Genomic DNA, 25,264 nt, shown 5'->3' with positions numbered 1-25,264 from the left:
CAGTTGAATTCCTGTTTCTTGTTGAATGACAGTGGTCGCAAGAAAATGTTTAATTGCTAAAGTGTTATTTGGATTCATAAGGAAGACGTATAACAGCGCGCACATCAGTGAGTACTATGGTGCGGTGTTTTCATATGCGGTATGTAAACTAGGCTAACTGGTTAGGAATACTCTGTAGAAATAATTACCTTGAATGATGGCGTTGTTTTTTCTGATTACAATTACGCAAACAAACACAAGTGAATTTAAGAAATAAATAAGAGTTAAACTACTGTTATAATCGCATGTAACAGGCCATACACTATGAACACTTTAAAAGCAGCCTATCACAAACCTAACAACTGAAACTGGACAGCAAATGCTCTCGCTCACGGTTCGAATTAATTTATTTAGGCCTGATTTTGGCGAAGCAACCTACATTTAAGGAAGCCTAAGACCAAATTAATACCATATCAGTTTAAACGTGAAATTAATTTCAAAATGCTTATAACACTTGAGAAATAAAGTGATATGCTACTTTTCATGAGTTTATTGAGAGATGGGTGGTAAAATATATTGTGGGCAGTTTTGGTTCTAAAACGCAGTGCTTAAAGTAACCGAAAGTAATAGACTTACTGTCGGCCTGGATAACCAGGTTCAGTGATGACACAGCCTAAAAATTTAATAAATGGTGACGTCTAAAGAGTTTGTTGGGCCAAACACAACTTCCTGACAGTGAGCTCGATTAATTAGAATTCTAGTGCACACACTAAAGCGAAGCTACAACTACAAATGTGCATAATCGTATTTGCGTGATTGGTGTTAACAATAAAATCGAGGCTTACGGTAATTTGAATGAGTTTGTTTATTTTGAAGTCACAGTTAAATGTGCTAGATGTTAAAAAATAGCGTCTGTAGTTTCTGATTGAACTGATGGATTAATTAGAGGCCTGACCTAGTCTAATAAGCCATGTAGGCCTACATCCATACGTCGAAGATATAAATTTGTTTAGGTTTACAAGAAAAATGCAAAATAAAAAAAGTAAAATAAATTTAGAAAGAAATAGGATATTGCCACAAATTCAGATAATTACAGCTGATTATAACTAACTTTAAATTCCTAGTTTCAAATATAACATTAGGATTCTTGGGTATAAGATGGGGAACATTTCGAGTTATGAAGTGGGGGAATAATTCGGGGTATAAACAATGCTCAAAATAAATAGCATAACAACATTTAGTAAATAGGCAGATAAATAAATTAACTTTGTTTTTTAAAAATGTGTGTACAATCTGGATCGTTTCTAATTGTTTTAAATTGATAGAAATGAGTTCTTGGTTGTCGTTTATCAGTATAATAAGTTACTATAGCAACATAATTATGTATTATAAGGTGGGGTACACCAAAAATCCAAATTCATATAATTTGGGTATTTATACGCTCTTATGACTCTTTCGAAATATACAAAACATTAAGGCTCTTTCTCAGATAGAAAACATTACATAGAGTCCAAAAACATTTATTTAGTTGAATGTCATATTGCATAACACGAATAAGATTAGTAACATTTATTGCATTAATAAAATCAGTTATAATTAATACATTTACTCCAATACATAGCAAAACCCTTCACAAAGACTATGAACACTTGAAAAGGGGACTTGAAGTAATAATGTAATATGGTGTACCAGTTTTGAAACTTTGTTTTCTAAATTAAATGTACAACAAATAATAATAAATAGCCTTACAGTGTTGCAGGGTTACAATGAATCAAACTGAGCTCTATGTAGGAAACTTTCAATGTTGACATGAAATAAAAATGCTAGAAGTCCTAGAGTCCTAGAACTAAAGTGGCATAGGTTTCTATGCAAAAAGGAAACGGTAGTAGTTTGTTTTATTTTTTAGGATTAATAAACATAGCATTAACTAGACAAAATAAAATGTAAAAATGGGAAAAACAGAGTAAATGAGGAAGAATTGAGAGTAAAAACAAATAGAAATAAATATTTTTAGGTAAATAAAGGTCATTCAATCTGTCATTACCCATATAAAACAATAAGCAGCATTTGCACACAGCTGCATAATTCAGATACTGTCAATAGACCATGTTAATGTTCCACACTCAAAGATGAGTAAGGGACAGCAGACATTAATCATATGTTGTTGAAGAGACAACACCCTCATAAAGGAATGAGGTAAAGGCACTCTGCAGCTCAATAAAATCAAAACAGTGCTAATCTCTAACCACTATCTCACAAACTTGAATTCAGTGCTCACATGTGCGATATACTGGACTGGAAAGTTCTATAAGACTCAATGTGAGAATTACATACATTATATTCAAACAATAACAACACTAGTAATAAATTAATTCCTTTAAAGGTAAATCTGAGTCATTTGAACTTGAGCCATTGTAAATATAATCAGGTAATGACTGGTATTTTACAGTGAATTATGTATACATAAATTTGTGTGAAAGCTGAGTTCCTCTAAGAGTGTAAAATTATATCTAGATGACTGTCTCAAATACAAATGTGCACAATAGATTCAACATTATGGGCACAGTTAGTCATTTCAGGCAATTTTGAGGCAATAACAATTTCATGCCAAAGCATATAGATAAAGGATTTGAGATATGATTCCTCACAGAGCTACATATTGTGAAGTTTTAAATGGACAACCTTGTATTGGCTTGCCATTACTAAAACAAAGACAGTAAAATGATGCTACTACTACTACTACTACTACTACTACTACTACTACTAATAATAATAATAATAATAATAATAATAGTAATAATAACAATTATTATTATTATTATTATTGCCAAATGCAAATATTACGTGTATATTTTACACAGAAATAAATTCACAGATTATATATGAGGAAGCACTGCAAGATAAACTCAGAAATACACTATTTTAAAGACAGAGAGGTATGTTTGGTGCATTAAAAATAATTTTAAAAGTAGCCTTAAATATCAAAATGACTTAACATTCTTACATTTCATGGCAGCACAGAGCCTACCAGTGCTTTTTTCTTATTTTATTGCAGTTTTCAGATGTAAATTAACAGTCCCATACTCTTCCTATAGCAGTATCACATTGCCATTTTTACATTTACATTTTCATTGCTGTTTGATTTCAAAATGTATATATTCTTTTATTTTCCACAATCCATATTAGAGATTATGTTATTTTACCATGATGAAGTACTATGACAGAGCAAAACAGCATAATATAGAAACATTTCAGATCAATCAGAAGAACAGCATTTTGGTTATTTGGAAACCAGAGTAAACAAGTTTGATGCCATTTCCCTTACTTTACAGCCATTACACGTTATAAATGCATTCATATGAACATGTAAGCAAGTACCTGTACACACACACAAGCACAGACAAACACACATAGGATTGCCAATTTAAGAAAAACCTAGCTGGTTCATATTAACCAGCCTTAAATACCTTCAATTATGAGATACACTTCTAACCATAATCTCTAGAGATTTTATGTTTCTGTTACAATACAGGAAAGTAAAATAAGTTGAAGAAACATCTTGAGAGATACAACCCACAGGTTGGATTCTCTCATTCGGTTCTGTTTGGGTAGACTGCATGACAAAACAACATATCAGAGATGTTCTTAGTCATTGACAGTGGCATCAAACACAATGTGCAGTTAACTATGTGTCCAGTCAGTGCTGTTTACTACCCTCATATCTTCTCATATCTATCTCATGGCTTCTTTTATTTAAAAAGACCAAAGCCAAGACCTTATTATCTGTGGGATGTGCTACTTTAGGATTTTTGAAAGACATTTTCTTGGCACAATGGGTGCACAATAGAACTTAAACAACAACAAACGTAACAATTAAACGTAACTATTAGCTCCCTCTGTAGATGATAGAAAAGTTTATGAAATGCATTGGTCTTCTCCAGCCTGCTGGGATCCTTAGTCCTGAATCCTGCCTGTCAGCCTTCTTCCAGGTTCCAGCAAACAGACCGAAGGAGGAGCCTTAGAGCACTGTGGCAGCAGACATTAATACATTCACACAGGGCCCACAAAGGCCAGGAGAGAGGAAGGAAATGGGTTGTAGTTAATACCTTTGTTTGGAGAGAGCACAGCTTCCCTGTGACCCTGTCTTCACAACCACATTAGGCCCCTCTACATCCCCAGCTTGGCCAATAATCCGACCCACAGCACTCTTTGGCCTGCTCCAGAAACTATTAGCTGATAACATCATGGCATGTTGGAATGTAAACATTTACAGTAAAACCACATGAGATTAACTCCCCTCAGTTATGATGAATCCATAATCCACGAATACTTTTTTTCTATGAAGAGCCAGGCTTCTTAACTGCAGACTGCTTCCACAGAATTAAATGTATAAAGACTAGCATGTGAGTTGAATTTCAGGTCTGTATAACATAGCCACAAAATAAAGGTGTTATCATGAATGTTCCCCTCAATTCCTGTTCCCAGTTCACCAGTTTTGTAATCCAGTAAGGAATTCTGTGGATAAAGGTAAGAGAAATGTGTTCCCCTTTTTGGTTAGCTAGTGTATGAACAGCATTTACTATTCCCTGTGGCAGATTCTATGGGATACAACTAAAAGACATATCTATTTAGCTTATGTTTCCCAAAGCACTGGAGAGGGTCATAGACAAGGTTAGTCCAGCACATTCTTATAAATTGGCTCACCCAGAGCATGTAAACCTAGAGATGTGTGTTACTAACATTTGCCTAAATGAAACTTCTTGCCATTAAGCATTTAGGTCAGAAAAATCTGGTCAGAAATATAAAGATTGCCTTAGATGCCTTAATTCTAGTGATAATCAGCATTAGCATAAAAAGCATTTATTTATTGTCACTCCTTTATTAGAAACATCTTAAAAATGCAGTTAGAGACTGTAGTCCATCTGTTGCCATGTATAATTTGGGTTAGTCCTACATCAGTGTTCAATAAAGAACCACAGGACAACGTTTGGATGTTTTTGCGTGGTGTACCAGTCTCAGGCAGTGACACTGACATGTTTAAAGAAAAACAAACCCAGTAACCCCTGGTTGCCAAACCCTGACAATAATGCCACTAAAACACTGCTGTATGGAGAGTAGTCCACCACCCAAATAATTTCTGCACAGTAGTGACCTGTATGCTTACATATACACCTATAAAATAACCGTAACAAATGGAATAAGGCACTACTAAGTATAGTAAACTAGATTATACATTCATTTTAAAGTTATTGAAGTTCACTTTAAAGTGTATAAACTGTAAAGGTTTAAACTGTATAGGTCACTGTTAAAGTAAACAAATAATTTGGAACCAGAGTCTACAGGTCAATTGAGTAAAACTAATGCATTTTACTCAATTGAAGATGTAGTTTCTCATAACATTGCCAGTGCATGTAGATACAAAGTAGGTGTTTGTAATAAATTGGCTGGTGTGTGTACATTATTCACTTAACAATGGCTTTGTTCCTATGCCCTTTAACCTAGAAACCACATAATACACTAAAGCTAAAGACTAAATGTAATCTACATTTATCACTAGAGATGAATTTCAGGAAAAACAAGGTGTTTTCTCTCTTTGTCTGTGGGATATGTTTGTGAGTGTGGGAACATGGTGTTTCTTGGCATGGTGCTGTGAATATTTCTACACTCTATTGGCCATAGATGGCCTGCTGAGGAGTGTGATATCCTCCAACCTGTTACATTTCCTCAAGATGCTTCCCAACAGGCCTATCTCTCACTCCCTGTGCTCTGTGAAAGGAATTTAAATGTTTTAATTACCACCGATAAGGGAAGACAAGGAGTGTATTGAGCAGCACTGACAGTAAGCAACATCTTCTATCACTGCTCAGATAGGACATCCACTTAGAGGCTCTTAGGCCTTCTTACCAACTCAGACTTGGCTTGAGTACTCTCCTCCTCTGCTTGGAATGGAGTCTCTTGCAAATGTCCTTGCATTTTGTGGAACGCAGGCTTCTTTGTCAGTCAGGTATCACAGACGTTTTCAAGGCCTGCACAGCCAGGCCAATGGACAATTGAATTGAACAAAGACTGCTTGGCTTTGAACTAGGTTTGCCTTAAAAGAATTTGAATATTTTGTTTTTGTATCTGTTTCATAGAAACACTATGTGCTGGAATATATTTTACCTAGAAATAGCTATGATATGCTTGAATACTACCTCCTGAAACCAATAAAGCACATGGTGTGCATTATAGGTTCTTCTAATGTTTTACAAGGTGTGACAAAGAAGTGTTACTCATATACAAAGAGCAAAAATATAATTACTAAGGTTTTTGCAATATTGCAATTGGTCCCATAATTGTCCCTGTATTATTGTAAGCTTCCTTATGTGAAATTCTAATATTTGACACTGGATATTTGATATCCTGTGCATAATTACTATATCCTACAGCACAGTCTTTAATTTGTAGAGAGCTGGTGACTTACAATGTCGAAGCAGACCTAACTCTTTAAGAATGCTGTGTGTCTACTGGATTAATCAAAACACACACACACACACACACAGAGACATAGAGAGAGAGAGAGAGAGAGAGAGAGAGAGAGAGAGAGAGAGAGAGAGAGAGAGAGAGACAGACACTGAGGCATTCTACTATTGTTATGACAAAAGCTTTTTTTTAAAAATAAACAGTCATAAAATCTTTCTTCCGTCAAATACTTTTAAGGAATACTGGGATTCTTTGGGTCATTTCCCTTCAGAAGGAATGGACAGGATTCATTTTGTGAGGTCTCAACTTGTCTAGGGGTACAGCACAGGTGCATACCAGATATGGAGGGACTATGGAATGCTGTTTCTGCCCTGTTGAACCTCAATCAAAAGAATTGGTGTCACACATATTTCCATGCTTTTTTGCCTCAGTCCATATAACTTGTTTTTTTTTTTTAAGTTAAATGCCATGAAAAACAAACATAAATAAATACTAGTATTCTCATATGTTAGAGTTGTTTAGTATACCAACAACAGTGAGGCAAATGGAGGGCATGGTATTTGTTTTACATACTTTCAGTTTCATAGTCTTGGTTTCTTCATGTCTCAGTCTTATGCAGTTACACTCTGGACTAGCGCAAATCCTTATTGCTACAAAACAGCATAGCTATGCAGTAGAAGGCAGGCGAATTCCATGGAGACCCAGTCTGCTCATCTGTTTTTAGAGATAATTAAGTTTTGGGATTCTTCTTTTTCCTCATATCTTTATTTTTCACATTGATCAGTGTTACCTTATTTTATAAATGTAAATTTTACCAAGCTATCGATAAAACAAACTGATTAAAAATAGTTCTGACATGTTTCAATTCAGAAAATAAATATCAGAATGCATTGCTAGAATATTTTGGGTGACATGTAAAGGTCTGTGTTTTGGAATGTGGGCCAAAGCAAGCAGCCGTCAGTTCTGTATCATAGGACAGTTTTTAGGTATAGTAGTGTCATGATGAACCCTTTCTTGATAGTGCTAACCAAATTCATTAGAATAAGTAATGCACTGAGAATATATAATATACAAAACAACATCTCACAGGTAAATGTAAGATGCTTTGTTAGGCTAATCAGACTCTACTGGGGTTCAGGTGGAAGGAATAACTCCAACCCATGGCATGTTTCTTCTCATAAAGACTTCAGGTAGAAACGCTTTAGGTTTTTTTTTCTTCTTCTTTGTTTGAGAACCCTAGTTTTATAGGCTCTGTTAAGAAAACCTTCTTTCTAATAGCTTCTAATTAGAACTTATTCAAACACATTATTAGCACCTTGTTGGGTCATCAGTAACACTGGAAACACTGCTTGGAAAGGATGTTTGGACATGCAGGTTAGAACTGATTTAACTTTATTTTAAACAAGACTTTTTTTTTTTTCCTGTGGTGCCAGTAATCACTGCTGTATTGCTCTTCATTCAGTCATTTCAAAGATTTTTGCTCCAAACCTGGTTTGTCGTCCATAATCTTGCATTTGTGCACCTTTTAAGGAAAAGAAATGTGCCTGGAAAGAGAAAAGGAGAGGGGCCTTATCAAGTCTTTCCTTCTTCATTTGCTTCCACAAAACTAATCAGAATGCTTCAAAACTGGAAACCATTAGCTATGTCACAGCTCTGTAAACAGCTGAATTTATTAGGGGAAGTTGTCTTTTCATAGCAAGTCTTGCGTGAGTCTCTTTTATTTGATGACAAGTGTGGGGTATCCTATTACACACACACACACACACACACACAGTTAATGAGAGTTGATGAGTAGAGGAATACCAGGTTATGCTTTTAAAGAAATAACTCCAGGCTGTACAATTTTTGTGATTTTGGAGTACTTAAAGTTGTCCCTACAAGTTCTATCATATATATACTACTAGACCTTGCAGTGTTTTGAGCCTGTACATTTATGTAATCTGTTATCTGTAATTTAATATAAGAGCTGTGTTCTCATCCATGGTCTTGTGCCACATCTTGGCACACAAATAAACCGGCTGTGTCTCATCCCTCTACAGTTCTGTCCCACAGGAACTGGTCTGCGTGTGAACATCATCTACTTCAGCTTGAAGAAATTCCATAAGCAACCCCCATTCTGCAGGTCCTCCATCCTACCTTACCAAAGCCTCCTCAAACATGCTAACAGTGATGACAAGTGCACTCTCCCTAGTGGACCTCTGTTCTTTTTGACACTAAATCATCTGCCTCCACTACACAGTGTGGTATTCAAGCAGCGCCTCACACTCTCATATCTCAAGGTAATTTTAAAACCAAGCAAGTGTGATTCAAAATATACACCATGACACTATCTTTCATCATATGATGACAAATTTATTTACTTAATAGCCAAGTAAACATGAGAGTATACATATGTTTGTCACAGAATTGATATGTATATTTATGTTTATCACTTACTTGAAGACAGAACAATATTTTCATATGAAACTGCTTGTCTGGACATCTTTTTTAAATTATTGTGTGTTATGATCATTGGTCCTAAGGCCCAGACAGTTAAGAAATTAGGTCATAACAAGAGATAAATTACATAGTTAAATCACAAAGTAGAAACAATAGACTTTGCCTCTGTGTTTATATGAGAAAAAAAAAACTTAAAACTAACTAAAGCATCTGTCTAAAATACTAGAACCTTTTTTTTTCTTTTATAGCATATAACAGTATTTTTAAACAAAGTGTACTGAGTTGACATTATATATACCCTGATGTTTACAAAGCAACACGTGAGAGATGTTCCCCTCAAATATGAAGATAGATTCTTCTTCAGTGGCTGTGCACAATGATCGTCAAACAAAGTTACAAACAGAGCTCGAGGTAGAAGCATGATTGAATAGGCTGTCCCAGTCAATTTCATTGCTGGCCATTCTACTGGCTAAATAGCTCTTGTGGTCAATAATGGATGCAATTTACGATCCATAGAAATATTAGCTAAACACCATATTCTGATTCAGACAGCACATTAGATTTTAGTAATTTGTAATAAATTAATGACAGACCTGTCAATGCATAATATGAGCAATAACAATACCAACAGAGCTACTGGATTCTACATTATTAAATTAATGGATCTACAGTACTTCAGTGTGAAAATGGGTAAAACTGGAATTGGAAATGGAATCAAACCTCAATAAACCAAGTTACATCCAATCTGATTTGTAATTAAACTACCACTACTTTATAAGTAAACATTCAAACATATAAAGCTGTATGCTACATAGGATGAGCTGAATGTACATCTCCCTCTAGTACAATCTCCCCGCCCAGCCCCTCTGATGGTCAAGTCAAGGGCAGAGCATTCCATCACATGCCAGTGTTATACAGAGCAAGTGTTATACAGGAAGGCCATCCCTGCTACAGAGCAGGCAGTGACAGGCAACCAAACAGCCCTTTTTCCTGGGCAGGCGGGTGCTGCTTTATCCACCCAGCTGCTCTATCCACACACACTCTGCATGGAAAGTGTGGGTCCAGTCTGGTGAGGGAGAGGGAGAGCAGAGCTTCCAGCTCCAACCCTTGCATGCTTCCTTCAGTACATGGTCAGTCTAATGTTATCCCAAAGGCATTCATATATCAAATATTCTACAAATGGACCTTGGTTATTTACAGGTTTCTCTACACAAAGACTTTGTCAAGTCTTTAATCTTGTATGTGTAGGACACTGATGCTGCTGGCTGATAAGGAAGCTGCCAAATTTCATCTTACACATTCACTTTTTTTTTTTTTTTTGGCTAAGTATTATTGTTATGATAAAGACGTTTCGCCACTTAAGTGATGCAAGTGGTGCATGTCGTTTGGTCCTAAGCCAGAGGCAGGGGAAATAGGGTGACTATCAGCACCCACCGCAGGGCTGGACTGCAGTCAGAGCCAGCACCTGGAGCACAAGGCTGGGACACAGCTGTGCATGCTGGTGTTGGTGGACTGCTGCTGCGATCTCACTGCTATTCCACGTCCACCAGGGGACTCTGGCTCCAGGCAGGAGACTTCTAAACACTGACTTGTATGCACATTACATGCAGGGACAAATTTGTGTGTGTGTGTGTGTGTGTGTGTGTCTAGGGATGAGCATTTAGTTTCCTGACTTTTAGGTTTTCAGTTTGATGGAATGTTTGGTCGTTGGTGTAGGGATTTGCATTAGGGTTTAACATAATGCACTCTGTAACCTAGCTTAACCCACAGCCTGTCCAAACACAGATGATTGCAGTGCATACAGAGAGTACTTTACAAGATATCTATAAAAAGGGAGGAGAGAAGAGAGTATAACAAGGGCAGTTCAGTTTGCACTTGAAGCTAATTTCTCTTGTGGTATTTTCTCAGATGTCAGGACCTCTGCTGCAAATATGTTTAATGATTATCGCACTATTTCGCAAAGTGATGGCAGGCGTGAAAGGAGTCCTGGTGTTGCCATTAGACGTAAGGCTGCATTTTGGCCCATTTTTTGTTGAGGCTGAGGATGCAGATAAGTGGGGTCCGGGCGCCTAATGCAGCAGGGAGCCCACTCTGTCATGGCTTATTTAGACAAAGCAGTTCTGGGATCTCTTCTCCACCAGCCAGACCATTGGAATCGTCAGGCCAGCAGCAGGGAGCACGGGGCATCCAGAACCGGTACTCTCTGTCCGGTACAGGCCTCCTCCTGGAGTGGGGAGCTAAGCGTCTGCTGTTAATGTACACACACTGAGCAGGGCGCCATGCAGTCTCTGCTGAGTTGGCTCTCAGAGAGGGCAGGAAGACGTGATCGAAAGCCTTGCTGAGTCCATGACAGCTACACACATCAACTTCAGCAGGAGAACATAAGCATTCCTAACAGTTACTGTAGCCCCATGGAGTGGATGAGTCAAGGACCTCATTGACAGTGATGTGTAGAGCAGGCATTTATGGAGTCTCCTTCAGCCTCCACACTGTAAACTGTGATGCATAGCTGTTATTAGTGAGTGCTCTTGACAATCGGATTGTCTGCTAAATTAAATGGCATATACAAACTTTAGGAGCTCTAAGAGGGAGTATTCTCCTATTCAAGAGTAGTCAAAATACACACACAGACAGACACACATGCACACGCGCACTCCTTAGTATAACAACGAAAATCCTCTTCCAAGTATCTCTGTGGTCTTTGTTTCAGAATGACTGGGGAAGCAAACAGTAATGTATCTTCAAGGTCACTCAGCTGACTATATTTGGGAAACAGGAACAGGCATAGACTCTCTCACACACACACACACACACACACACACACACACACACACACACACACACACACACACACACACACACACACACACACACACACACACGCAAACTACTTTAATTTGGTAAAGCAAGCAATAGTTTTTATTCTGACAAAAAGGGTCTATAGGTACATTAACACAGATCCTGCTACTTAAAGCTTTAAGGCATCCACACCTCAGAAAGCAGTTCCTGAGAGAAGCTTTAAGCTCAGAGAGGTGGCGGCTGCTGAGAATGAAAACAAACGGAGGCATGTATGTGAAAGGGGATCTGGGCTGGAGCCCTGGGTAAACCTCAGGCCTTTCTTACAGCCTGCAGGCCTGCCTGCTACTGCTGTCAAACGAGTCTGCAGTCTCTTCTGATTAAGTGACACTCTTTGTACATTACCATGCGACACCCTTAAAAGAGAAAGAAAATTCGACATACTGGGCAGCTCATGCCATTTAAAAAATAAACTAATAAATAAACTTTCATGTGCGCTCCATAATTCTGGTAGTAATATTATATTGTTATCCTGCAAGATCAACCCCTTGTGGACTCAAAAAAATTCTGAACGCATTGATGCCATCTCCTAATGCATTATCCTGCTTAAGAAGACACAAGTCCACCCAGCCCGGCTATTGCGCCACTACAGTGTTTCAGCTGAGAAGAATCCCCAACTAGACTAAATAGTTTAGATTAGCAGAGGCCATGCACATTTACTAAGAGAGGAAGAGTGGGTCATCCTAGCTCCGCCTCAAAGGTCACAGTCAAGTGGTCTCCATGTCACAGTTGGAGGCATTAGAGGCTTGGAGGTCAGCACAGGAACAAACAGAAGCCGTAACGGCAGAGCACAAGAGCAGTGAGCACAACTCCTCTACCGAGCAGAGCACATTCACACACTGGGCAGAGCTCTGCTGCTAGAGTATTTTTGAATGATGTGGAAAGATCTGTTTTGGAAAGGGGGCTAATGCAAGCAGCTGTCAGTTCTGTATGGCATGACAGTTGTTGGGTACAGTAGGGAAGTACCTCACTGGCAGAGTGGGTATTCTGAGTTGAAAAACCTCTTACATTCAACCTCAAAATGTCAAATATCATGTACACTCATAACAAATTAACTATATTTATATTTGGAGAGACACTGGTAGAGAACCAAATAAATAGGCCATCATTTTAACAATGAGTTCAATTTAAAAGAAAAAGCAAAACAGCAAGTTGTCAGCAACCCTGGGACTGAGACAACACAGACACACAAACTTACTCTCTCACTTCTTATGGAACTTCACCAAATCTCTATGACTCAGCTGATGAAACTTCAGGAGCAACAAGCTCTAGAGAAAAAAAACAAACCAAAAAAACACCACCTGTCATAAAGAACTACGAAAGCCTAGACACTACGTAGCTTAGGAACAACAAACCTCCACATAATCCTGTGAAGCCTCTAGAGAGGAAGCTCATCAGCGTGCATTGTGGGCAAGCTCGCGCTAGCCACGCTGCCACGGATGGGAGGACGGATATAAACGAATGCCGGGGCAGGGCGAAACACACCGTCATACACTCAGACACACAAAGACTGCTCATTAACACTCCCTGTTTGAACAGGTGTCTGGCTGACATGAGTGTGTGCATGTGTAGGATGGGTGGCAAAATATCATCTCGTGTCTGAAAAGGAGTTCTGAAAAGAACTGCAAAGGACGGTAGGCATTTAATCCTAGATGACCACAGTCTCCTCTGTGTTTATACTACTTATGGGAAACAGTGGCCACCATAATCACTTAACATTATATGGAGAGGATTTAGAGCAGTTGGACAAGTGTTATGCAGTGTTAGCTCACAACAAAAGAAGACAAAAGTGAATGAAAACAAAATAACATTTTCCCAGTGGCAGTCGCTACTCTTGCCTAGGGCAACAGCATGTTTAGAGGAACCTCAGGTGACAAAAAAAACCACATTGCAGGGCTTGTGTTGGACTTGTGTGTCTAATGTAGCATTAAGGTATCTGAAGGGTAAAGTCTTGTCCTGATTTAAATTTTAAAATAGTATTCAAATCACTTAAGTGTTTGGAAATGAGTGTAACCAACAACTTGTCGTTCGTCTACTCAGACGAGGATTTGTTCCTCAGACCCAGGATACGGCTTGATAACACGAGTGAAAAGCCAAAGGAAATTCTGCAGGCAAATGGTTACTGGCCCAAAACTAGATTTCCATGGAGTGTGACATACATTGCCCACTGTAATACTGTTACCACATCCTAATTGTGTACTTCCATTTCCTGCCTTTGAACATGACAAGGTCGCACACCTACTACACTCTTGGCCCAGGGTAAGAAATTCATGGCCTCATCTGTGAGCACACCACTGTTCCCACCTGAGCAGTCCTCAGATGCAGACTGTCAAGTTCACGTTCAGCTGGGCTGAGCCTCAGGCTCTGGGGAAGTGTAGCAACCATTCCCCATCCGTCGTCTCCTGCCTCTCTCAGCCTTAACCCCTGCCTTCTGTAGGCCGAGACGGCAGGTAAAGCGACAGCTCCACACTGCACACACCCTCGCCCCAAGTGAGAACACATACGGTCAAAGGCCACGCACACACCTGTGATTTAGACCAAACATGGGACTTACCACCAACAGAGCTACCTTTCAACTCTCAGGGCTCTGGGCACCTACTGCTGCAGCTGAGCTGCACATACCAAGAATGTGAGAGAAACACAAAATGCAGAGACAGAAAGGGAAGTTAAAGCAGCCGACACTCGAGAGCCTGCCGTTGCAAGGAAGTGAGGCACAAATCTGAGCAAAGCCTTATTCCTATATACAGACTTTAAATATTACCTCAATCACGCAACTACATTTTAGGACAAAAGAAGTAAAGCTCACTGCAGTTTAAGCAGGCAGGAGTCACTGCACTGCTGCTTTATTGAAAGCTGAAAAATGAGGGTACAAGAGACAGATGCAAACAGCACTGTGGCCATAAAAGATCCAACAGTGAATAGTAGTCAAGACAAGCAACAGAGGGGCCATACCCACAGCCATTCAGACTACTGTATATTACAGCAACTGCAGTCATGTCTTTTAAATGGTCACCAGTGTCAATACTGCAAGTAAGAAGAGATCGGAATGATGCTCGGACTGCCAGTTTTTAGTGTGGCATACCCATAGATAACGCAGGGAAGTAAATACGAGAAAGAAAAGGGGATTCAACTGCACTTATCCTCATTTATGCCCTCTAGAATACTGATGGTGACTATTTGTAGTTCCTGGGAGTCTGCTGAAATACACTTTGGATGAAAACAGTGATTTAACTTTGGTAAAGAAATGTCTCAACTAAATAGATTTGTTATGGGATGTACTTCCTTTTTAAATCCATGATCACTACTGAGCCAAATTTTGTAATAAATTATTTTGATTAATAAATTCTCATAAATTATGGTTAGAAATTTGAGCTATTGTGAATTCTTAAAAATATATTCAGCAATAAATGAATACATTTTATTTCACAGAATCTACATGTTTTCCATGTATGGTTTATGGCTGCATTTTAAAATTGAAGACTGCTTTCCCCAGCTTCTATAGTACACAGAGGAAGTATAAACACCACCTTCTAAATTATCCTCTTTCCCTTCATTTATCTTAGTAGAGGCATCTGATGCCCCCTGGTGGGACCGAAACTAATGACAATTGGGTTGCTAGAGATACGCTTTCTTGACACTACTATGAACTGCAGCATCATGTACCACTTGTGTCTTTGCACCAAGTCATACATGGACCCCTAGGTCTTATTTAACTGCTCTTAGAGGAGGTAAACAGAAATGAGTGAATGGATTCCATATGTGTATAAATATTTTTTTGTCCAGCTAGTCATTCCCTCTGCAGCATAGATGCATGGTTGATGGTACAGGTGCAGGGTGGTGCGGGGCAGGGAGAGAGGCTCGAGGCCAGGAGAGCTGCAGAGAGCGAGCTGCCCGTCTTACTTCTCCGCATCCCGCTGGCTCCTCCACCGCTCGAGCTGGTGCTTGGTGATGACGTACTTAAAGAACTCGTAGACTGACCAGCTGATGGCGGTGGAGGGCACCTGGTAGATGACACGAGCCTGCACACCTTTGAAGTATGCGGGCAGGCCGCCCAGCCTATACACCGTCCTGAAGGCATGGGCCAGGCCTGAGATGTGTCCTCCACTCTGGCTTAGTGGATGCAGGGCCAGAGACTCCTGGGTGTTCAGCAATGTCTTGCAAACATCCAGCGGTGTGGTGGCAGCGGCAGCGATGGCCCCGGCCAGGGCACCCGACACCATGTGAGATGCAGGATTGTAGTGTCTCTGGGGGTTGAGCAGCTCCTGCAGGTACTCGTAGGTGATGAAGTGCAGGGCCTGGAAGGGCACGTTCATGGTGAGCTGCGTGGTGTAGCTGCGGTAGAATGCCCCCAGCCCTTCCCGCTGCCACACACAGCGTACACAGTCCAACACGCCGCGGTAGGGTGAGTTATACATCTGCATTCTCTGCTTCACCACTGAGGGGAGCCGGAGGCACAGATGTGAGGGGTGTTGATGGTCAGAGAAGGGTGGGGGTGAGCCACAGCCAGAGCAGAGGACAAAAGAGGGAAGAGTAGGCCAGACCATTAAGCAAGTGAAAAAAATAAACCCACACCAGTCAAAACAAAAGTTGTAGCTGAAATACAGTAAGCCCATCAAAGGAGAAGTTTTCAGACTCATTACAGTCAGTGTGGCCTGTTTTATCCGGACATGGCAAGATCAAATAAGTCTCCTTTTCAGCACAAAGTCAAAGCTGTCTGTGGGGAATAGGAGTGCTAAAACTGTACACATGATCCAAGGCAGCAGAGCAGATGTCTTGAACAGCCCTCAAACTGCCACCTGGATATGTAAGCCCAGACCCAGCAACGCCAAGACATGAACACTGCAGCCAACTCCAGGACACTTAGTGGCTTTCTAAACAAGAATAACTTTCTACTGAGTGCAGCTGTTATTACAGCAGAGCCGACCTTTTACCACAGGACTGCCTTTTCTTAGCTGAGCCTTCACTCAACATTGTCCGTTGGACTCTCTGCTGCCACCTACTGATTTGGTGTAGAGTGTAATATTTCTAAGGCTTTGACCTTGAATCTCATTTAATATTGCTATAAGCTGGTGTTCTAAATGTACACAGCTACACATGGGTATGATGGTCAGATGCTAATTTTGGATGCCTGTAAAGTCCTGCATACCTTCAGCCGGGTTCATGGCAGCATCATGAAGCAGTGTGGCCACACATCCTGCAGCTCCTGCAAAAATTAACCATCCACAATGAGAACCAAGGAGGGGGATGGAAGACCGAATGGACAGGTGTTATGCAAACTGATGGATATGGACCAAGAGCATGGCAGTAACCATGCCAGTAAGAGCATCTTGCCAGATAGGTAAAGGCACCCACCAAGAGCTCCATGTCATCTGGGAGAGATTAAAGATGTGCCAAGTGAGTCATGTGGAATAGGAAAGGGAATGGAAGAGAGAAAGGGCCTTTTGTCCTCTTTCACTCCCATTTACAGTCACTAGCTGACCACCAGAGGGATTTTCCAGAGTGGCTTTATTCTCTGCAGCAAATGAAGCCAGGCTATTACAAGCTTTATTCTGAGCAATGTGGATGGCAAGTCACCCATCTGTTTTAGAAGTAAGATAACTGGACCAAATCAAGAACTTAAAGATGATAATAGTGAAGAAAGTATTTAAGCGGCCTTGAATTCAGTGAGTATAAATCTATGACTTCAGCAATAGGGAAAGGAGCTGGGAGCTCTAAATAACTGATGTCTATCCATACAAAGCACAGTGGCTCCTTTTGAAATGGTCAAACGCATTCCCCTTGAGCACAGCAGAAAAACTTATGCTGACGAACACTCCAGGGGCCTCTTACCAACTCACCACCTCACCTAGGCAACGAGAGAGAGAGAGAGAGAGAGAGAGAGAGAGAGAGAGAGAGAGAGAGAGAGAGAGAGAGAGAGAGACAGACAGACAGACAGACAGACAGACAGACAGACAGACAGACCAAAGCAAAGCAACATCAAGCATAATTTTCATCAAATTAACCAGATTATGCAGAAAGTGCTCCAAAATATTAGATGGCCTCATGCTGGACACAACGCAGAGCCTCTAAGTGAAAGCAGAGTTAAAGCAGGCACACTTAAAGAACAATAGCAGAAAAGCAAAGTTAATTACAAATTAATGACCAAAAATATGTGGTTAACAAAATCATGGAATTTGAGGTCTTCCAAAATTTCATGCCAACATATCAGTACATAATATATAACATTACAGAAACCTATTATAACGCTATAGCTAATATTTCAGGTTAAGACATAATGAGTAAAATGTGTAACTGGGATGGGTGCACCCATATGTCATCAGGAGACTGTAGGCAGCATCACACTACACATCGTGACACTCTGGGGAAAGGGTTCCTTTTCAGAGCCAAGAGTGTATTCTATGAACAAAGAATTAAAAATATTCATCAAACAGGTTTAATTTGTTTACAACAAATTAAACAATTTTAAAAGCACGAAGATTCAATTACAATGTTCTCTCTAACCGCATCTGATTGTCCAGGCCCTGACTCCATTAGCAGAATGCTATTTCTGTTCAAGCAGACTGGAGAGGTCAGCTGAGCTGCCAGCCTTGCTGTTACTCACAGAGCTGGACTTCAGCCTGACCAGCAGTTCATATTCAGCTGCCCGATACTGGCTGCTCTGGAATTAAGAGCAGTCACAAGCCTGCTTCCCCATTTCTGTAGGCTCAATGTTCCAAAACTGCATATGTATGTGCATGTTAATGTGTAGATAACTTATACCACAAAGCTAGGACTCTTTGGCAGCAACTTTTTTTTGCCCAAGATGTGTGGGAGAGAACGAGGTATACCATTTGCCAAATGACTGTTGGCTCCTGGGTGGATGACATCACTAAGGCTCTTTTTTAGCTTCTCATAGCAGGCAAAGTAAAGCGCATGGGCTGGCCCAGCCCCCACAGCTGTGGCATTAAGGCCTCTGATTGGCCTCCAGATTCCCTCAGTTTTCATGATGCGCCACAGAGCTTCCATCACATTACGGTAGCGTGCAGCTGGATCAGGTTGTAAGCTCTGCATGCGGGTCTGTAAGAGAACGAGACACTGATCAAAAAAAATAAAGGCTAAAACAAACATTGAAAAACAGCATTATGCAAAAGTAGACAGTTGCACTTTAGCAGTGCTAAATAAAGCTATGTTGTGAGGCAACTGTGATTATGTAATAAGACAACCTGTCAAGATGAAATGGCCTTTTAATACACTATATTTTATGAACAATCCCTTGAAATTAATTAAATATCTAAAAATGACTTGGATTAAGAGATTCACAAACTTAAAAAAATATATATATAAAAAAAAATTAAATTAAAAAAAAAATGTACCTTATAGGCATTATATAAAAGCAAAGGGCCATTGAGGGCCTAAGTCACTAAGGAATCTACTGCAAAATAAAAATAGTGACTATGTATTATGAGCACTACACAATGGGTTTAGGCTGGTGTCAAAAAAAAAAAAAAAAAAGATCCAAGCTTTTCTACTGGCTGCAAGTACATGCAAGTATAGGTACAGAACTGTGGAAATCCACAGAAGATACAACTGAAATATAGTTTCAACTATATTGTTTTATCCAATATAGGAAAAACAAAATACATTCAAATGTAATGGGAAAACAGAAACCTAGGCTAACACCTAATACCTATGAAGTAATCAAAGCTAAGGGACAACTGGACACTATAGCAAGGTCAAAATCTGTGCCTGTATGTCTTCCCCCTGGACTTGACATCACAGAGCTGTTTAAAAGAATGTGAGGATACACACATGGCCAAAGAATGGGCTTGATCTTGAATTGTGTAGTCCAGTCCCAATAAAGTATGAAATAGTTTGGTTAGGGAAGTCATCCAACAAGCATCTTCCTCTTTTTCTAAAAGAGCAATTTCTGTCTTCTGTACACCCCAGCAGCACACAAACGAAGTCTAGAGCAAGCATTTTTCTTGGTTTTGCTTAACCAGGAGCTAACAAATGGTGTCAATTTTGTTGCATGCAAATACCAGCTCAGGGCTGATTTCAGAGGTGCTGTACATGTTATGTAATATGTTTTGACACATTCCACATACAGTATTATAATAATATTAAGCATATTAGGAGCATTACATGTCTGTAAATGCAGAATATTTCACTGTGGTCCTGAGCCACAATATGCCTTTCCAGTTCTCAGTGCAGGAAAGGCGCTAAAGCTGATAATGTAGATCCTGCCAGATGCACTTGGTGTCAAACAAAGAGTTGTACAGTATAATGCAATATGGAATGCAGTGCATATATGAACAACCGCACCCATTATTGCCCAAGGCTTTAGACATGATCCAAAAGATTGTGCTCCTCTCTGTTCACAAGTTCCACAAACCAGGCGAATGAGGAACTTGAAGGCCAAACAGGAAGAGGAAAGGTTTACGACAATCTACTGGATGTTATTCTCATATTAAGATGTAAATACTTCTTCACACATTAGAAATATTAAAACATAAAAATATTGCTGAAGAAAGAGCACAAGACAGACAGGAAAACAGGGAAAACAGACTTCCTGAAGTGACTTGCAGTCTGGTATACCACACAAACTAGTTGTGACTTACACAGTGAGACTGCTTAGCATCTTTTCATACTTCAACATCCGTTTTAGTTTTACTTTCCATATTAAAAGAGCAGTACCTACAATTTACAGTAGGACAATGTTATTGGAAATCAATGTGCAAGGAAATCAGCATCTCAGTGTTTGCCTGGAAAACACAGAGCCTGAAGAGCAAACTTTGATTGGACTGCAAACAAAACCTTTTCCCCCCCATATATTAGACTACCACTCTTTATGGCCCACTTGTTCCAGCCACTGCTGGTGAACCAAGGTTTGCTAAGCAGAGTAATCATCTTCCAAGAAAAAAATACTAAGCGAAGGTGTTCGTCACATCATCAGAGTTGACAGTGATGCACAAGAGTGTATCTTTACATGCTGGAATTACCAATCCCAGTTTCAAATAAGAATGTAATGACAATGAAAAGGAGTAACATTCTACTGAGAATTTTTAAAAAAATAAAATAAAATGTTGCAATATTCCATAGTACCTTATGTCAGATTACGAAACGTCTTTGCATGGCATATTTTATAATGCTATAGGTGTTTATGATTTGATCAAATACATTGAGTTAATGAAACACTGAAAATAGAAATGCAGTCAAAAAGTACCCCTTGACTTATGACAGTCACTTTTTGGGGACACTTTCCTTTTTTGTGTTAAATACAGTCACCAGTATTACGAGTTAAAGTGTGTGTGTGTGTGTGTGGGGGGGTTCTAGAGGTATTCACAGTTTTTTCCACTTTCACGGGGGTCCTGCATCCCTATGCCCCATCAACCAGGAGAGCCAATCGCACATCCATTTGTTAGACCATGGCAATGCCTCATATCTGGATACTAACAGAACACTCAGCATTGATAAATCATTCTAGCATTGATCAGAGAAACTATTATTTAATTCAGCTTTCATATTTAGGGTTGATCATGCAGAAAGGGGTATTAATATTATTTCTAGCTTTGAGAATGAGTATGTACAAACACATAAAAATACAACATATTTTAATTATTTGTGACTTTCACCAGGAAAATCTGCTCATCATTTACATTTTATGAATTCTGTTGGGTTGAGGGGTTTCCAACTATTATTTACTAGTAGTTCTAGTTATTTACTAGTAGTTCACTAGTTTAGACAAAAAGTGATGTTTGTGTCATGGCCTAGTGAATAAGAAATACTTTTCAGAAAGTTTTACCTTTTTCAAAAGGTGAGAGACACAGCTGTGAATGACATAAGTTAAAAACTATTCTGACTTCAATTAGCTCTAAGTCTCGACAAGACCAGCTGAACTGCTACTCACAGTGTGCTTGTAGTATAGTGTCCCCTATTAACAAGCTAAATTCAGCTACCTACTGTCAACAGAAAAGCTAATACCAATTCTTAACACTACTTAAAGAACAATACAACTTACAAGTTCGTTCATTTTTAATGTGAATATAAATAATGTCTTACAATCACCAATAGGAGATTTATTCTTATTGAGCAATGCACCTAGAAGTAATTTACACCTGATCGTTACATTTACGGCATTTAGAAGATTGTTCACACAAAAATACAGATTTTAAAGACGCATTTAGAACAGATTCAGGGGGTACTCCAACATGCATTTTAACCAGATATTAAGGTAGTATAAATGCATCCGTCTCTCCAATGTACTTTCAACAACCTAAACACGATACCGTACGTCACATCGCACGTGCTGCAGAACTCGCTCCCAAATTGTTGTGTACCGGAGCGCATTTTCTACAGCTGCGACCAGGGTTACTATTGTACTAATTAGTACAATCGTTTTCTCTTAAATTTGACTGTTCCTCCAAGTTTAAAAAAAATACAGGCAGACATGTAAAATTTCGATTTTAAAGGCGACCTCCATCTTTTGTATAGCAGGAAAACATGAGTTGATTTGAATATCACGCACTGCATAGTATTACTAGTAATCTTATTTCAGTGTGACTAAAGCATTTGACTAACATTTGGTAAATGCACGTGCTTAAAATCTTATCGCGAGATATAATCTCCCGATAAGATTTTAGGTTGTGTTTAGGTTAAGTGTTTTTTTTTTCTGTTTTGTTACATTATAATTACCAAGTTGGTGTCTGGGGCCATTTACACCTGGTCGTTTCATGAGACACACACACACACACACACACACACACACACACACACACACACACACACACATATATATATATATATACGTATATGTATGTGTGTGTGTGTGTCTCATGAAACAACCAGGTGTAAATGGCCCCAGACACCAACTAGGTCATTATAATCTCACAAAGCAGAAAAAAAACCCACACAACCTAAACTTTATCTATAATTTTGCATAGTATAAGCATATTTTTTTGTCGTTTCAGATCAATGTTTGTATCACAGAATCTTCCGATTCTGCGTCTGTCTAAACAAAAGTCTGCTTCTGAAAAAAAATCAGTCTATCCACCGCTGTGAGCCAACTAGGGGTTTGAAATCCTGCTCCGGACCGCGGAGTTATGAACAAGACCACGTGATGAACGAGCACGCCTGTGTCGGAGAGAGGCTCACACGTATGACCTTGCATGTGAATATTTGGGAAATGGCGTGGAGCTCAGTCAAAGTAGAAACCAAACTATAGGGTGACTTTCCAATAAAATGCGAACTAAATCTTAAACCAAAAAAGACTACATATAACAAAATAGATTCTTTGTAAACCAGTTAGCAAGCTAGCTAACTAGCAAACGTTCCTACCTTCAATGAGAGAATCTAACCGGCCAGGCCAGCACCACGAATGCCAAACAGAATGAGCTAGCTGTCTAACTTCCTCATCTCTCCAACGCAGCACTGAACAAATATGATTAACACAAGTTACAAGGAAGTCTGTACTGTGCAAATTAGTCATGTTATAGCTAGATCGGACTTACGGGTAGGTTTACATTCTGATAGTTAACTTACTAGGTCAACTAAACTTTTTTCCAAGCCATGGGCAAAAATGGTGGTCTGTGAGAAAAGCATTAATTAGCGTGTAACGCTAGCTAGGATTGCTAGCTAGGATACGAACTCAAAAACAGTGGAAAGCGCTAACATTTCTAGTAGCTACCACAAGCTAGCTGTTTACCCTGAGGTGAAGTTAGGTTGTTAGCCAGATAGCTAGCTCGGAGGAAGGTCTTGGCTAAATGAAGAACTTGCTGGTTGTGCCTGCTGCTTCTGGCCTACAAGATAAGATATCGCCACCGAATACTGAAATGTAATTAGCTAATTAAGGCAATCAATGCTAGTTTGTATACATTTATAAAACCTATAGCTAGCTACTTACCTTGACACAGTCAATAGGGAACATCAGGCAGTGTTCCATGATACCCGCAACAGCGCCGGCTAACATGTAGGTGCTAGTGGAAGCACCCCGTGGCAGACCTTCATAGTCCGGTTCGGACATCTCCGAGACTTCTTGGGACCCATAGAGTTGTACGGCGTTAAGTTCACACTCTCCTCCGATCCGGGGTACTAAAGTACCAACTATACCCTCGGAAACACCCAAGAACCTACCGGTGAGCCATCGTATTTCTGCGCCTGCGGAAGCGCCAGCCACCGCGGCGTCTCCGCCGGGTGTCTCCGCTGTCATTCGCCGTCTCCGAACAAAACCATCCGCTTCCATTAGCAACCAGACACACAGTCCTCTGGTCAACGAAGCGTTTACTATGGTTGATCCAACAACATTCGTTGATGTTTCATTAGCAATCGCCCAGATGTTCACACTCTGGACCTTACTAGCCGTCCGAATTCGAACGTACGAGATGTGATCCACGCATCGCGGAGTACGTATCTTAGGACTGCAGGTCATACAGGCCCCGAGAGGAAACGCAAACGCCCATTGAACTTTCCATACTTTGTGAGTGGAGCAAAGTTGTGTCAATCAAAGTTCACGACATATACTTAGCCAAGCAATGCCAACGCGCTCTTTGCGTTTAATATCAGTCGAATGGTGAGTGTTGAAATGGAGACTGAAGGAAAAAGAATATATTTTCAGGCTATATTTGCACACACACACACACACACGTACAAATAAATAAATAAAAAATACAGTGACACGGTTGGGGTGTTGAGATGGTATTTATCGAGCAAACACAGCAGTGTTGCTGGGATTTTTACGTGCTATTGGCAGTTATGGGTCGAGAGTAGTCTTATCATCCAAAATAATACCTCCTGCGGAAGTAGAAATTGACCAGGATGAAGGACTACAGGGTGGCTAACGCAAACTGCATAACAAGGGCTGGGCTATTGTACATATTAACTCGCTTTAGAAAATGTAATTTAAGCTTAGATAATAAGATAAAGCCATTATATATATATATATATATATATATATATATATATATATATATATATATATATATATATAAACATTTACAGGCTGTGATTTCTGAATACATATGAATGCCATTTTTTTTCAAAGTTTAAATTACATTCACACAAATAATAGAAGGTATCTTAAAGTATCATAATGCAAATATTATCTTTAAACATCTTTCCCCCATCTCATTTATGATCCTAACACAATGATGCTTTGTGTTATGATCAGAGCTCTGATGAGTAAATATTGAGTACCAAGTGCCATTAACAAGTTCTTCTGGTAAGATCATTACTTAGATGCAGATATCTATTAACTTAGTAATTAGAATTATGAAACCTCAGCTGTCTCTTTCAGGTGGACATTATTGGAGTTGTTCAATATTGAGGTACAGTAATCTTGTTTCAAGCAGGTCCATTTTCGGTAATGTCAGTTTTGTTTTTCTCTTACTGTTACAGCTAGAGTGGTAGACTATGGTGTTGAATTTCTGCAGAGCAAGGGAATGACGTGTTAATTTTTGCTTACCAGAACAAAATTTCCCAGACTTGATCAAATTAATGTTGATTATGTGATGTCCAGATGCTTTCCTTTAAGGAAAGCCAAACTGGAATGCACCCA

At 39.5% G+C, this 25,264-nt stretch overlaps 1 protein-coding gene across 6 annotated transcripts; it reads right to left on the bottom strand.

The window, feature by feature from the left end:
- Nucleotides 1-14,542: 14,542 nt before the first annotated feature.
- slc25a28 (solute carrier family 25 member 28) lies at nucleotides 14,543-24,215 on the bottom strand. Of its 6 annotated transcripts, XM_027010328.2 has the most exons (6): nucleotides 23,615-23,706; nucleotides 23,417-23,510; nucleotides 23,050-23,142; nucleotides 18,564-18,792; nucleotides 16,883-16,939; nucleotides 14,543-16,171 (listed from the first exon to the last, which is right to left on the bottom strand). In XM_027010328.2, exons 4-6 carry the CDS (start codon nucleotides 18,784-18,786, stop codon nucleotides 15,633-15,635), a joined length of 819 nt encoding a protein of 272 aa, XP_026866129.1. In that variant the 5' UTR covers nucleotides 18,787-18,792; nucleotides 23,050-23,142; nucleotides 23,417-23,510; nucleotides 23,615-23,706; the 3' UTR covers nucleotides 14,543-15,632. The 6 variants fall into 6 exon arrangements, with proteins under 6 accessions (XP_026866129.1, XP_026865969.2, XP_026866053.2 ...); XM_027010168.2 differs by lacking the exons at nucleotides 23,050-23,142; nucleotides 23,417-23,510 and adding an exon at nucleotides 23,845-24,209 and having other exon boundaries at nucleotides 23,615-23,745; XM_027010252.2 differs by lacking the exons at nucleotides 23,050-23,142; nucleotides 23,417-23,510 and adding an exon at nucleotides 23,845-24,209 and having other exon boundaries at nucleotides 23,615-23,742.
- Between the last annotated feature and the right edge of the window lie 1,049 nt (nucleotides 24,216-25,264).

Source organism: Electrophorus electricus, chromosome 11 (assembly GCF_013358815.1).
Source record: "Electrophorus electricus isolate fEleEle1 chromosome 11, fEleEle1.pri, whole genome shotgun sequence".
Taxonomy (NCBI): domain Eukaryota; kingdom Metazoa; phylum Chordata; class Actinopteri; order Gymnotiformes; family Gymnotidae; genus Electrophorus; species Electrophorus electricus.
Note: the sequence above shows the minus strand (reverse complement) of the source record. Positions and strands in the feature narration are given on the sequence as shown.

What these genes read in the sequence shown, in the direction of transcription:
- slc25a28 (XM_027010091.2), bottom strand. Translation starts at nt 24,139, where the DNA reads ATGACCTGCAGTCCTAAGATACGTACTCCGCGATGCGTGGATCACATC. An exon ending in TCCCTATTGACTGTGTCAAG is followed by an intron (nt 18,793 to 23,614) that starts GTAAGTAGCTAG and finishes GTTCTCTTACAG; the next exon opens with ACCCGCATGCAGAGCTTACA. An exon ending in TGCCATGAACCCGGCTGAAG is followed by an intron (nt 16,172 to 16,882) that starts GTATGCAGGACT and finishes GGCTCCCCTCAG; the next exon opens with TGGTGAAGCAGAGAATGCAG.